Consider the following 13,901-nt stretch of genomic DNA (forward strand, 5'->3'; position numbering starts at 1 on the left):
TAGGAAAACTGTGCTGATTTGTATTTACTTCATGAACACTTCGACAAAATTCTCATTTACATTTCTGAACAAAAATAAGGAAGAAAATTCCTAAGGTGTTTTATCACTAATGAAGAAAATAGAGCTGGAAGGTTTCCTGTAGCCTGGCCTCTGACATGAGAGCTCTAACTAGCATTGTTGATAACTAGATTTATTCACATAATTGGCATAAGATAAGTAATTTAGTTATGAGTAGCCACAAAAGTAGCTAAAGTTTGGAAACTTGAATTTTCCTTGAAAGCAAAGGAGAATGAAACTTGCATAGGAGATGCTGTGATACCCTGCTGTTTGTAGATCACTATTTTAGTGATATGTATAACACCTTTAATTCTGCAACACTTTGCACAGGTGAAAGTTTTGTTGGGGATAAGATTTTAGGTTCTTAGGGTTTATTCTTGTAGCTGGAAAGAAAGAGAGAATGGTTCTACTAAATGTAGAATGAGTTAGTACTTCACCATGGAAATACTTTCAGACTTAGTTTATGGCAGAGATAATTTCTCTTACAAAACTTGAAATGTACTCATGAATTTTCTCCTTGGGAAATTGAGAGTATATCTCACTGGCTTTGAGTGGAAAATAATAACTCTTTGAACTCTCTCTTTATTTATGTCATGTTGATGATGCATCGATTTCAGTAGTTGCGCTCTGGAAGCGGGTCAAATATTGTGTTAGACAGTAGGTTTTACATTATATTTACTCCTCTGAAACGCAGTAAAACTTCAGCAACGACAAGAGTAATGTAAGATACAGCAAGTTACTTGGAGATGTTCAAGTTTAGTTTGTAAACTATTTCTGTTCACAAACAGAATAGTTTATAAACTATTTCTATATTTATATTTAGTTTATAAACTATTTCTGTTTTCCCCCATGTCGTTATTGTGTTCCAGGCAGGAGCATTGCATTTCGTGGGGAGCGAGGCAATGACGAGCCAGCTATTGAAATGATAAAGGTGTCTCATTTGAAGTAAGTAGATTAGCCTTGTGAAGTTTATAAATCTTACTGTACTGCATGAAGATCCTCATGCCTTAATAGAAATTCCAGGAAAAAACACTCCAGAGAGTATAGAAAGATGTGCAACAGCATCAAGAGAAAAATACTTTACAACATTAGTTCAAAGTGCAAAAGCTGTGAATGTTTCTGTGGTTGACTTTGTCACTTCAGGATCCAATCATGTTGGAAGATCATTTGTTAATATTTTAGTTATTTTAAGAATTGTGTTCACTAAATGGACATTTTGATAATATTAGGGAGAATAAAAGTGCTGAACAATTTTTGTCAACTTTGATTATGTTATGAGTTAGTTCCCTTTTCTATAACATAAGCCTTTCTTAAAACTAGAATGGCATGAGAGGTGGGATGATTTTTCATGTATTTATTAATTTTTCTAAGTATGTATTTCACACCTTTATAATAATTGTCTACTGGAGAACCAGATGTGAGGTATAGTTGTTTGAGAAGTCAGCTGATAAATGACCAAATTGTTTACCATCAAATCCTGCTTATTTTGAGATCAGGCTTGGACAGGAGGCCCTGGTCTTTATAGTATCAAAATAATAACAGTAGTACTCTGTGAGATTACTTTACTTTCCTGTGTAAATGAAATTAGTGTTGAATTTAATAAGACATTGTCTCTAAATTTTAAAAGCTTTTTTCTTTACAGTGGATGAAAAAAATTAATGTTCTCTAGCTTGCATATGAATATTTTCAGAAGTATGTATGTGTTCCAGAGAATTTGGAAGAGTTCAACCATATAATGGTCTTATTAATACATTAAAAATTAAGAACAGCTGTGGCTGAGATGAAGAGACTAGAATGTTAAGTGAGAACAAGAAAGGATAGTTCATTTGAGTAGAGACTACTGCAGTTGCGAAGAGTACCTATAGCTGTATTTTCAAGTTAAATGTGGAAAGTGGTGGATTGAAGGTGTTTTACTCATCTAGCTCCACAGATGAAAGGTCTGAAGACATGACTGACAAGTGGTTTAGTGTAAGAGGATTTTATGTTCATTTATCACTGGATTAGGGAAGTGGCATGCGTCTGGAGTAGAGAAAAAAAATCTGTCCAACCTACAGTCTTGGTATGTCTTTCTGATATCTTGTGCAGTCATCGACTCAGGCTGAATATGGCTAAATTAGAGGTGCTGCTGCTTTCTCTGAATTACTTTGCTTGTCTTCTTTACTACTTTAGCAGTACCACCTGACAGAAATTTCTAATTCTTTTAGCCTTGAAGGAGGACTCTTTTTCAGACACTCTTTTGCACCTCAGTAACTCAAGGAAATCACAAGCTTCAGAGTGGGATTTGAGCCAGATTAATTTACTCTGCTTCCTCTTAGTTTTTGAGGATTTCCAGAGTGCTGATATGAACAACAAGAATGCTCAAATTAAAATGGAGTGATTACTTTTGCTGTAGTAAATTCTTATTTGTTTTAGGCAGTATCTAGCTGTAGTATTTAAAGACAAACCACTGGAGATCTGGGATGTCAGAACATGCACTCTGCTCAGAGAAATGTCTAAAAACTTCCCTACAGCAACTGCTTTGGTAAGGAATAAAATCTGTTACTTGCTGTTTATTAAATGTAATATGTTGAGATAGTATAAAAATCGATGAATAATTTTGCAGCAAAATGTTACTGTATCTGTAGCGTACAGGTAAGTGCTTTCACCCTTCCATTTTCATTTGTCATCAAATAGAGGCAAGAAAAAAGGAGGTACTGGTGGAAGAATCTGGTCTGCTCCTTGGGTGATGGAGGGAGGTGTCACAGAAAGCAATCTTCATTGAAATAGTTGTAATTAACAGAAGAATCCCCAGTAAATTCAGGGAGTAAACATTTGTCTTTTCCATTTTTCCTGGACAATTTTTCACAGGAGTGGTCACCTTCTCATAACTTAAAAAGCCTGAGGAAGAAGCAGTTAGCAGCCCGAGAGGCCATGGCACGGCAGACGGTTGCATCAGATACTGAAGTCAGCAGCGTAGAATCTTCTGTGATCAGGTATTTCTTATTATAATACAATGCTGTTCTGCATCAGTTGTTTTTCCACCATGTGCTGTTGTTCTATAGAACAGAATATTTTGAAACTGATTCTTGAGTACATACCGGGCAAAGCAAAGTTATGGGCCTCCCTTTAGCTTTTAGACATGGAACTTTGGTTTACTGCTGAATGAAAGTGTACCTGTTTCTCTCAGGTGTGTCTGTAGCAGTCCATTAGTTACCTGGTTCTTGAAGTAAAACTTATTTGCCCCTGATATATGCATTTTTGAGCTGCCTCTGTGAATTAGTTAGGGAGAATTTGCCTTGCAATTATAATTTCAAGAAAGAAATACTTGTGTCTCATTGTGTTCTCTTTAAAGCTTGTTACAGGAAGCTGAAAGTAAATCAGAGCTGAGCCAGAACATTTCTGCCAGAGAGCACTTTGTGTTTACAGGTGCTGATGGGCAGGTTTATCATCTCACAGTAGAAGGAAACTCGGTAAAGGACAGTGCAAGAATTCCTCCTGATGTGAGTTCCAATTTTCTATATCATTGATGCTTTAATTTTTCTCTTAGCTATGATTGCCAGAAAAAATATCAGGGATATGCATTGTAGTGGCAAGTAGTCATTAATGTGGTAGTTTGAAATATGAAATAAAAATTCCAGTTTCAAAAACTGCAGCAATTCTGTTTTCACAATCATAACAGTTTTTCTTTTGAAAACGCTGTTGAAATAAATGATTTTTTTTTTTTTACAAGTTAGAAATCTTCATAGACCCTGACTTGCTTTCTGAATAAATTACGTGACATATTTTCAAGAATTTTCGTAAAGCATATACAAAAATCTTGAATAACAAAGAGGATGTTATTGAAACATGACTATGTTCTGTTAATGGATTTTTTCTTGCGTCATAAGGAGGGCTTGAGTGGGCCAGAGCACTGTGAGTTTTAAGTTTGGTTTTTTTCCCAGTTACTCTGAAGAACAGTCTTTCTTTTTTTAGTTGTTCTTGAAGGCTTTGATAAATTGAACTTACAATTAGGAATTCTTTTATTTTTGTTTCCTGCTTTAGTATATGCTAGTATTGTGATTAATGAGGTCTGTCATGTTGGTGCTTCCTTGCAACAAGAGACAGAGAAGTGATTTCCATTGCTTTAAACCCAAAATTTCTTACAAGGAAACGTCTTTTGAAGCATATTGAAGCAAATACGACTGACTTGATAAATGCTTGTATTCGATAGAATTGTGTCTGTTTTAACTGAGCAGAATTTGGTCTATCATGTCATATGATATTTTAAAAAAATGAAACACTAATGTTGAAATGTTTGTTCCTATGTTCGGCTTTATTAATCACAAGATATTGTTGTTCTGCTTAAATATTTCCAGGGAAGTATGGGTAGCATTACATGTATTGCCTGGAAAGGGGATATCCTGGTTCTTGGAGATGTTGATGGAAACTTAAACTTCTGGGATTTGAAAGCTCGAGTATCCAGGTATGAATGCAAATTAAGTTTGACAAACATGAGATAATGAGTGTTAGAATGGGGTTTTTTTCCCCCCTCATTTTTGTTCTTCACTGTAGGAGGTCATCTGTGGTGTTTGAGGGGAAAAATGCCTACTGTGTTAAAATTCTTTACATTCATCTTTTGTGTTTTCAGATGGAGTAACGTTTTATCAAAGTTTTTAAACTTGTTTCTTACGTTAAATCTGCAGTGGCTTCTGATAATGTGTTAAGTATTGTAGTATTCATTTCAATCATTTAATCTTTTTAGTTTTCATAATTTGGGTAGCCATTTGTGTGTGTATATATACATAGATAGATTGTTCTCCTCAATCTGTACAATATCAGGATCTGCAACATTCATGGAAAGGATTTAACTACTGTGATGGGTTAACCCTGGCTGGACGCCAGGTGCCCACCAAAGCCGTTCTATCAGTCCCCCTCCTCCTCAGTTGGACAGGGGAGAGAAAATATAACAAAGAGCTTGTGGGTCGAGATAAGGACAGGAGAGATCGCTCACCAATTACTGTCACGGGCAAAACAGACTCAGCTTGGGGAAAATTAACTCAATTTATTACAAATCAACCGGAGTAGGGTAATGAGAAATAAAACCAAGTCTCAGAACACCTTCCCTCCACCCCTCCCTTCTTCCCGGGCACAACTTCACTCCCGGATTCTCTACCAACCCCCCAGCGGCACAGGGGGACGGGGATGGGGTTTACGGTCAGTTCATCACACGTTATTTTCTGCCGCTTCATCCTCCTCAGGGGGAGGACTCATCACACTCTTCCCCTGCTCCAGTGTGGTGTCCCTCCCACGGGAGACAGTCCTCCATGAACTTCTCCAACGTGGGTCCTTCCCACGGGCTGCAGTTCTTCACGAACTGCTCCAGCGTGGGTCCCTCCCATGGGCTGCAGTCCTTGAGGCACAGACTGCTCCAGCGTGGGTCCCCCACAGGGTCACGAGTCCTGCCAGCAAACCTGCTCCAGCGTGGGCTCCTCTCTCCACAGGGCCACAGGTCCTGCCAGGAGCCTGCTCCAGCGCGGGCTTCCCACGGGGTCCCAGCCTCCTTCAGACACCGACCTGCTCCGGCGTGGGGTCCTCCCCAGGCTGCAGGTGGATATCTGCTCCCCCGTGGACCTCCCTGGGCTGCAGGGGGACAGCCTGCCTCACCGTGGTCTTCCTCACGGGCTGCAGGGGAATCTCTGCTCCGGCACCTGGAGCACCTCCTCCCCTCCTTCTGCACTGACCTGGGGGGCTGCAGGGTTGTTTCTCTCACATGTTCTCACTCCTCTCTCCAGCAGCCGTTTTCCGTCTGTCCCAACTTTTTCCTTCTTAAAAATGTTATCACAGAGGCGCTACCACTATTGCTAATGGGCTCGGCCTTGGCCGGCGGTGGGTCCGTCTTAGAGCCGGCTGGTATGGGCTCTGTCGGACACAGGGGAAGCTTCCAGCAGCTTCTCACAGAAGCCACCCCTGTAACCCCCCCCGCTACCAAAACCTTGCCACACAAAGCCAATACAACTACCCACAATATTAGGTGTAGGATGATTGATACTAATCTTGTGCTTTTCTTTTCTTAGGGGGATTCCTACACACCGAAGCTGGGTGAAAAAGATACGTTTTGCCCCAGGGAAAGGAAACCAAAAACTTCTTGCAATGTACAATGATGGAGCAGAAATTTGGGATTCAAAAGAGGTAAGTGTCTGGTTTTTTGTTACGCGCTTCTTTGCAAAATATACATGTTACTTCTGAAAATCAGAACGAGTCAGGGATTAAGTTTTACTTAGTCATGATTTCTTGCTGACAGTTGTATGATAAAGTTGTATGGCTTTTCTCAGAAGTTGTTTAGTTCCTATAAAGCATTTTTAAGCTGTCGTCAGTGAAAAGTACCTTTCAGTCATAGAGCTGACAATGTCTCTGAGATACTCTTTCATTCTCTTGTAATGTTTTTGAAGCAGACATTGAAAATTTAAGGGGGAGTTGTCAATCTTAGAATTTAATCTGTGGACAAGAGAATATTTTTACTACAGGTTTCTTAACTTCTGTGCGTAGTCAAGAGTATGTATTCTTCAGTGCATGGATTTAATTTGTTAGGAAATACCAGAAAGCTAGACACTTGTTAATTAACATTGTATAGCTTCTCATCTTACTCAGAAATTCTGTAGTAATGTTCACAAATCTTCTGGGGTTTGCTTCATAGGTCTTTCAGGGGATTATAGTACCATGGGGAAGGAAAGATAATTGTACCGTTTTAACTTAGCCCCCTGGAGTAAGTTCAGGGTATGAGGGTATGAAACAGTAATTTTAATTTTTTTCTGCTCACTTTGTAATGAGTACCAACTCCGAACTCAGACACTTAATTTGAGCAATGTGAAACTCTCTGTTGATGATAAGAGTTGGACAGCAGATATGACCAACAACTGTGAATTATGTTGGCAGAGCAGAATATTATCCCATGAGTCTCTCCTTGAAGTACGTTTGAATAGTTTTGATGCCATAGGGTATTCCTCCTGTAGCTGTTCCCACTCTTTTTTCTGGGACAAGGAAGTTTCCTACAGGAAAGCATTTAAAATTAATTCACATTTTCAGCTGAAAAACTCCCAGAATATCTGTAGAAATATTTTATAGTCTCAGTCTTATTATCTGTCCATATAATCCTCTCTTTAGAATTTCAGCTCTGCCTACAACCAGTTGTCTGATATTTTCACATTTTTCTCTAATTCTCTCACTGCTAAGCGTAATCATGCTCTAGAGCTGTTGTCCCTTACATCTCTCTGACTCCATGCTTTGCTCTAGAACAAGTGAAAGGAATGTTGATTGCAGTGGAAGCTTTGTTAATATTTCCTTATATTAACAATTGTAATGTTCTGTGGTGCTACAGAAGGGTTACAAAAAGTCTAACTACTGACCTGTGGTTAGAAGTACAGTTTAGAACATTTTGTTTATCTCTGTTTTGTTTGTGGACAATAAATCATCCTAGTCCCATAATATTATGTTAATAGTATGTCTAAATGTATTTCTAGACAAGGTCAGTATTTATCAAGAAGGTATATTAAGGTTTATGAAGAGCATGAGTTAATTAATGAGAACCTCACTTCTGCCTTGATGTATATGCTAGATCAGGGACTGGAATTAAAGAGGGAGTGCAAATTTCTACCAGTTTACCATGGAAATTTTATGTCAGAAAAGATAACAAAAAAGGCAGCTGTACAGCTGTGCTCAAAAGGATCTTTTCTCAGCTCTCAATTGGGAAAAAGTATTGTTTCAGGGCAACCATGTGCCCTACTCCAAGGTTTCCAAATTCCCTACTCTCCAGAAGAGACCATCGTTAAAATGATTTATGACCAACTACACCTTTTATTGCAAATCTTGTGGTGTGCCTTGTGGGCGTGTGACAGAGTCTTACACTGTGTGATGGAGAGCCTACTAAAAATGAAAAATAACTCAACTTTTCAAGGTACAAATGGTGAGCAGTTTAAGAAGTGGAAGAAACGTCAATTTCCGAATCCTGGATGTGGACTGGTGCACTTCAGACAAAGTGGTCTTGGCATCAGATGATGGGTGCATTAGAGTTTTAGACTTGTCCATGAAACCGTCATGTTTTAGAATGGATGAACAGGACTTAATAGGTATGTTGATTTCTTTTTTGCTATTGACTGCTAGATACTTCATTTTGAAAGTGGACCATAAAAATGTTCAGCACTTCTGTTAGAACAGAGAATTGTCACATGCAGAGGGTTAGGTGTCCCTATAGTGGTTTTCATAGATGCAGATAAATTTTTTAGGCTTAGGTCATATGCATGGGGTTTTTGTACAAGTTTAATCTCCTAAATAAACTATACTTTTTAATATCTTAATTGGAATATAAATTAACAACATAAGAGCTTTTTGTACGGATGTCTAGCAAGTTGACCTAAAAAGCATCTGTACATCAATTAGGTATCAGTACCTACATCACTGATATTCGTTGCATGATTTTGAAACATTTGTTAATGTGTGAAAATGACTTTTCTGATATTTCCAGATATCAAAGACAGTTTATAGACTGATTCATTGCTTTTCAAAGTAGATTCTCCCACTGAACTCTAAAATAGCAATATCAGTGCTGTTTGACTTTTTTTGCCATATGTTTAAGAAGGGAATTTAAATATTTAACTATTTAAATAGTTAACTAAGCTATATTTTTCTAATTTTTTTTTATTACTGGTGTTCCAAATGACTCCTCTTGTTTTGGTCTTTTTGGTCAATCCTGCCTTTACTCATACAATTTCCTTAAAACATGTAGATTCTGACTAAGGCGTGTAATAAACAAAATTGTGATGTGGGGACCTGTGGTGTGGGAGTTGAGGAAACACATACTTTGTCACTATCAGCTATTTTTACTATCAAATGAATGTTGTATAATATTAAGCTATAAAAATTAATGTTCTAAAACCAAGCACACTGAAATTAGGATATGCCAGGGTTAAGGTTGCCTGTGATTTAGCTGTCCTTCTGCCTCTACACTGTGATATAGTCTTGTAAATGTGATTTTGTAATTAAAAGATTCCTACATCATTCAGTGCATATGAAGTACAGGGAATTGCTGAATATTTAGTAATGTAGCTGGTTGGTACTTGCTTTACTTCTAAGTCACTGGGTAGCTTTTACTACATATCATCCAAACCTTGTACTGAATACAGACTTACTGACTTCTAAATTTGTATGACAGCAGTTAGTACTATAATTTCCATCTAATTTCTTTGCTAATATAGACATGTATTAAACTTCACAACATCCTTTTTGGATGATGGGTATTAATCCTTGTATTACACTGTAGAAACTACGACTGCAAAGTAAAACTAAAACATGCATTATGGTACATTTTGGTATAGCTGTACTTATTTTCCAGCGTGTCCTTGTAATAGCAATAATCATCATATACAGCTCTACTTAATGCCAGTATAATGTATTCCAGAAGTCTGTGGCTAAATTCAATATGGAGTGTCCTGAAATTCCCACTTGAGCATGGTTGACAACCCTGTACCTTCTATGAAATGTTTTTGCTTGAGTGTAAAGATAAGCTTTTGCGTCTAGTAAAATGCTATGTATATGAAAAGACTGTGATTTATGATTTTCTTCTGGTGCTTGCAAACAAGGTGGTACATTTTATGGTTACTGAACACAGTGTTATTGCACATTAGCCACTCAACAATGAATGTTTTTCTTTTGTTTCAGAGCCTGCATGGTGTCCCTATCTGCTTGTTCCAAGGGCTTCTTTAGCTTTGAAAGCATTCTTGTTGCATCAGCCGTGGAATGAGAAATATTCTTTAGATATTATAAACATGTAAGAAGAAATACATATCTCTATATAAAATATTAGTCTTTTTTAAAATCCTATATTTTTTGTTAGTCTTTCTGTGCAAATAACTGTTAGACATATAAGTTTCCTCACTCTTTGGGACAGTCAAAAAGATAATAGCTTCACTATTTATTACTAAAAGTAATAAATAGAAAAGTCTTTAAGGTCAAGTGTTTTATTTCTTTTGACTTTCAGTAGCACTTGGCTATTGAAAACTGCTGTCTTTAAGGTACTGGCAATATTTTAATGTCATTTACAGGTTATATTACTTCAGAGAACAACTGTGTGTTCTCTTTGTTCAAGAAGTTAATGTAATTATAGTCAGAGTTGGTTCCTAAAGTATAATTGGAAGTGATAGCCTAACTGATAGTCTAATAGGCCTGTCTTTACTTCTAGTGCACCATGCTTCACATCATAGTAGGAACACCTTTCTCTATCCTTTATTGTGTTCGTGTGCTGTTGGTGGTCACGTAATAATGGGCTAGGCATTGTCATTTTCATTAATTTCAAGGTTAATGAATAAAAGAAAAGTGGGAAAAGAAAGATTGGTGGCACTGACTCTGAGGTTGAGAGAAAACAAAAACAATCTTTCGTTACTATTTTGGAACTAGTAACTAGACGAAGAATCTTGCATGAATGGCTTGCCATAAGAATATTAAAGATTGTTAGATAGTTTCCATATATGTTCTTGTGTTGGTAATACAGGAACCTTTTTTTTTTTTTTTTTTTTTAATCCAGTGATTATCCGGAGAATGAAAATATTAAAAACCTTCTTCAAGAGCAGTTGAATTCATTGTCCAAGTAAGACTTTTCCTATTAAAATTTGAGTAAGTTAGTGAATTCAGAGAAGGCAAAAAATCTGAAGTTTGTGGCAATTCACAACTTAATGAAGAAAGAATGCTTTTTACTTCTCTAAAGATAAGCTTGAGTAATGACAACTTTTATTTTAAACACAGTTAGCTTTTATTTTTATGTAATTACTGAGGGTGGTGCTTTATTCATTTTATTGAAGATTTAAAATTTTTATTTCTATTTTTTCTAATTAAAAACCATAATACAATCTCAAAAATATTTTTTTTAAATAAGCAAATTATCTCAAAGTAGTTTGGTAAATATTGACTCAACAGTCAAAATGTACTGTTCTGAATATGTAAAGTGTGATGGAAGTCAGTATTGAATTTTTAACATGGACTTATCATAGTAATGGCTGACAACTAGAGATTTAAAGATACTGATTAGGGTTAGTATATAATTTGTAATTGACCAGTGAGCATTCGTAATATTTTAGGCAACACTTCTCCGTGATGTATGGTTCTTTGATGTTGGTCCAGACTGCATTGGACACTGCTACTTAAACGCTCCAAGGTTTGTTAAGATCTTTAAGCTTTGAGGAAGACAAGACGAACAATTCTAAAAACCTTTTATTGAAGATATACTTCCAGTGTAATGTTCACGCACATTGCTCTGCTTACACAGAAAACAGATTTTGACATTCCATTTAATCTATGAAAATTATACTTGAAGCTAGTAGACGGAAGTTTTTCCATTTTCCTTTTGTCCTTTCATTTAGTAGGATGGAAAAGATAACTTAGTGTATTTTTATCCAGTTAAAACATCTGTAGAAAACCTAAATTCATGCATGTGGATCTCTTATGCTATGGCACTACATAGTTGCAAAATTACTTGTAATTAAATTAATCTTGTAATTTGTAGAATCACTGCAGACTAATTTATAGCTTTGTATACACCCTTGTGGTTGTTCCCTTTATTACAAGAATAAGGTGTTCCTGATGGACTCACTGTTTGTATTTAAACTGGTAGGGTGACTTGCTTCTTGAGATCAATTATGTTTCGAACTATGTATACTTCCTGTTGTAATTATTTTGATAGATGCATTTTTTCATTTCAGAAAAGAAATTGTGTATTTTGGGGTTTGATTTTTTTCAATTTGTAGGTGAAATATCCTATTTGTGTTCAAAACCAACCAAACATAAAAACTTGCACAGCATTTTACAGATTATTTATGGTCTTCTCTTTTTGCAGTGACATAAAGAAACTTTTTCTTGATCCGGATTTTACTTTCTTGCAAAGATGTCTCCTAGTTGCCAGGTAGTAGAGATTCAGATAACTATATCAAATATTTCCTAATAAAATCTTGATCCTATTAAGTATTCAACTAATTCTCCTTTAACTCAGTGCAATTCCTAAACTACTTTGTTACCCATGTATTAGTGTTTTCAGGACTGAGACTAGACATGTTACTTTACTGAAACAATTGTATTTGCTTGGTGGATGCAGAGAACTTCCTTCAGTCTTGGTGGTATTTTCATAAATGCAGTTCTGCTAACTACATTACATTTAGTTGTACAATGTCCAAAAATGTAATTCAGAACTTCACAACACACAATAAATTATATGCAAACAGGTAAAGGCCTGTTTTTTATTTCAAATGTATTTGTTCTGTGTTGTTGTTCTGCCTAAACTGTAGCTAATTTTAGTCTGTCTATATTCAGAGGTGTTTTTCAAACTTAGTAACTTTCTTGTAGTTGAAAGAGGGTATTAGTGATTAAGTGTAAAATAATAATAAAATATCGATTTCCACATATTTATATGCTGAACATTCACTGAATTTAATTACTATTGTAACAGTTGTCTTACTTATCTAGCTTGCTGAATGTCATTCCTTAATCTTCTCTTGTAGTTTGTCCTATTGATAATGCGAAGTACTTGTGGTGCCAACAAGAATGCATGGTCTTTGTAAAAAGAGATTTTAAATGTATAATATTTCTGTGTGGCATTTGAAAAAATACGAACATATTTCACATCCTGATTTGTATCTTCTCAGACTGTATGGGGATGAATCTGAGCTGCATTTCTGGACTATTGCTGCCCACTATTTGCACAGCTTATCCCAGGAAAAGCCTGCAAAACCAACAGACACAGCTATCCTTCAGGAACAGTTGGTTAATCCCTTGGATATATGCTATGACATACTGTGTGAAAATTACTACTTCCAGGTATTTCAAGGAGTCCAAAAATATATTTAATAAGAATGTCATCAGCACAATAAACACTCAGCATTGTAACCTTCGTATTATCTTACAGCTTTTCACTATACATATTTCACTTTTATTAGTAACATACCACTCTGAATTAAATCACTCCCTATTATTTAAAAATAGGCGGTGTTCCAAAAACTCTCAAAATACTTCCATATCTTTTAAATGCTTGTTTTTATTTCTTATGGTAGTCTTACATTTAAATGTCTTTCCTTCTTTGTGCAGAAATTCCAACTTGAAAGGGTAAATCTCCAGGAAGTGAAGAGGTCAACGTATGATCATACCAGGAAATGTGCTGATCAACTTCTTCTTTTGGGCCAGGTTTGTGGGTAATATTTGAATTTTTTATTCTTCTTCCCTGTCCATTTTATGTACTTACGCTATTCAAGTAAAGTTTTGTCTAACTCATATGTGGTGTTTCATACTTTTATTCACCTTGTGCATAGACCTTGTGCTGTCTTAATATGTTATTACACTGCAGACTCTGTGTAATGAAATGGTATATGGTAATGTTTGGTGTTACCTGCGTAAGATTATTTCATTTTCATGGGAACCCTGTAAAAATCTTTCTTTCCATCTTGTGACTAGAAAAGCAAAAATTACATTTTGAGTTTCCCAGAAATAACTAAAACTTAACATCTTTGGGATGACTCAGTCTGCACTCAGTACTCTCATTTTAGGTAACAGAGGAGGTACCTAAGCTTCTGGCAGACCTGTACTGAGCAGTGAGACACAGACACACACAGAGCTGCTCACTGAGACCCTGATAAGAATATTGTTGCATTTGTACAGTATATATCATGAGCTGTTCCCTACTAATGCAGTTGTGCTGCATCTATTTCCAAAAATAGCTTTGGTGTTACTAGCTCAAACATAACTGATTTCTATGCCACTGTACATTTGAGCATGTCAACAAATGTTACCAGTAAAAGATGCCAGAAATATTTAGTCTGTAGATAGTCTGTTTAAAATGCCAGTTTACAGAAGTTAAA

General features: G+C 36.2%; 1 protein-coding gene across 6 annotated transcripts in view; it reads left to right on the top strand.

Moving 5' to 3' along the window:
* Positions 1-13,901, top strand: part of WDR11 (WD repeat domain 11) — a 52,636-nt gene that overhangs the window by 31,461 nt on the left and 7,274 nt on the right. For 4 of the 6 annotated variants that reach the window (XM_052799097.1, XM_052799098.1, XM_052799099.1 and 1 more), the window contains exons 13-24: positions 927-1,002; positions 2,470-2,578; positions 2,905-3,029; positions 3,389-3,536; positions 4,392-4,498; positions 6,090-6,204; positions 7,967-8,138; positions 9,727-9,835; positions 10,589-10,651; positions 11,894-11,959; positions 12,696-12,867; positions 13,135-13,230. In XM_052799097.1, the coding sequence (XP_052655057.1) occupies positions 927-1,002; positions 2,470-2,578; positions 2,905-3,029; positions 3,389-3,536; positions 4,392-4,498; positions 6,090-6,204; positions 7,967-8,138; positions 9,727-9,835; positions 10,589-10,651; positions 11,894-11,959; positions 12,696-12,867; positions 13,135-13,230 (1,358 nt within the window). Of the gene's footprint in view, positions 1-926; positions 1,003-2,469; positions 2,579-2,904; positions 3,030-3,388; positions 3,537-4,391; positions 4,499-6,089; positions 6,205-7,966; positions 8,139-9,726; positions 9,836-10,588; positions 10,652-11,893; positions 11,960-12,695; positions 12,868-13,134; positions 13,239-13,901 lie in introns of all 6 variants that reach the window. The other 2 variants (XR_008236907.1, XM_052799101.1) reach the window with 2 other exon arrangements.

The sequence above is a fragment of the Harpia harpyja genome, chromosome 10, assembly GCF_026419915.1.
Source record: "Harpia harpyja isolate bHarHar1 chromosome 10, bHarHar1 primary haplotype, whole genome shotgun sequence".
NCBI classification, from domain to species: domain Eukaryota; kingdom Metazoa; phylum Chordata; class Aves; order Accipitriformes; family Accipitridae; genus Harpia; species Harpia harpyja.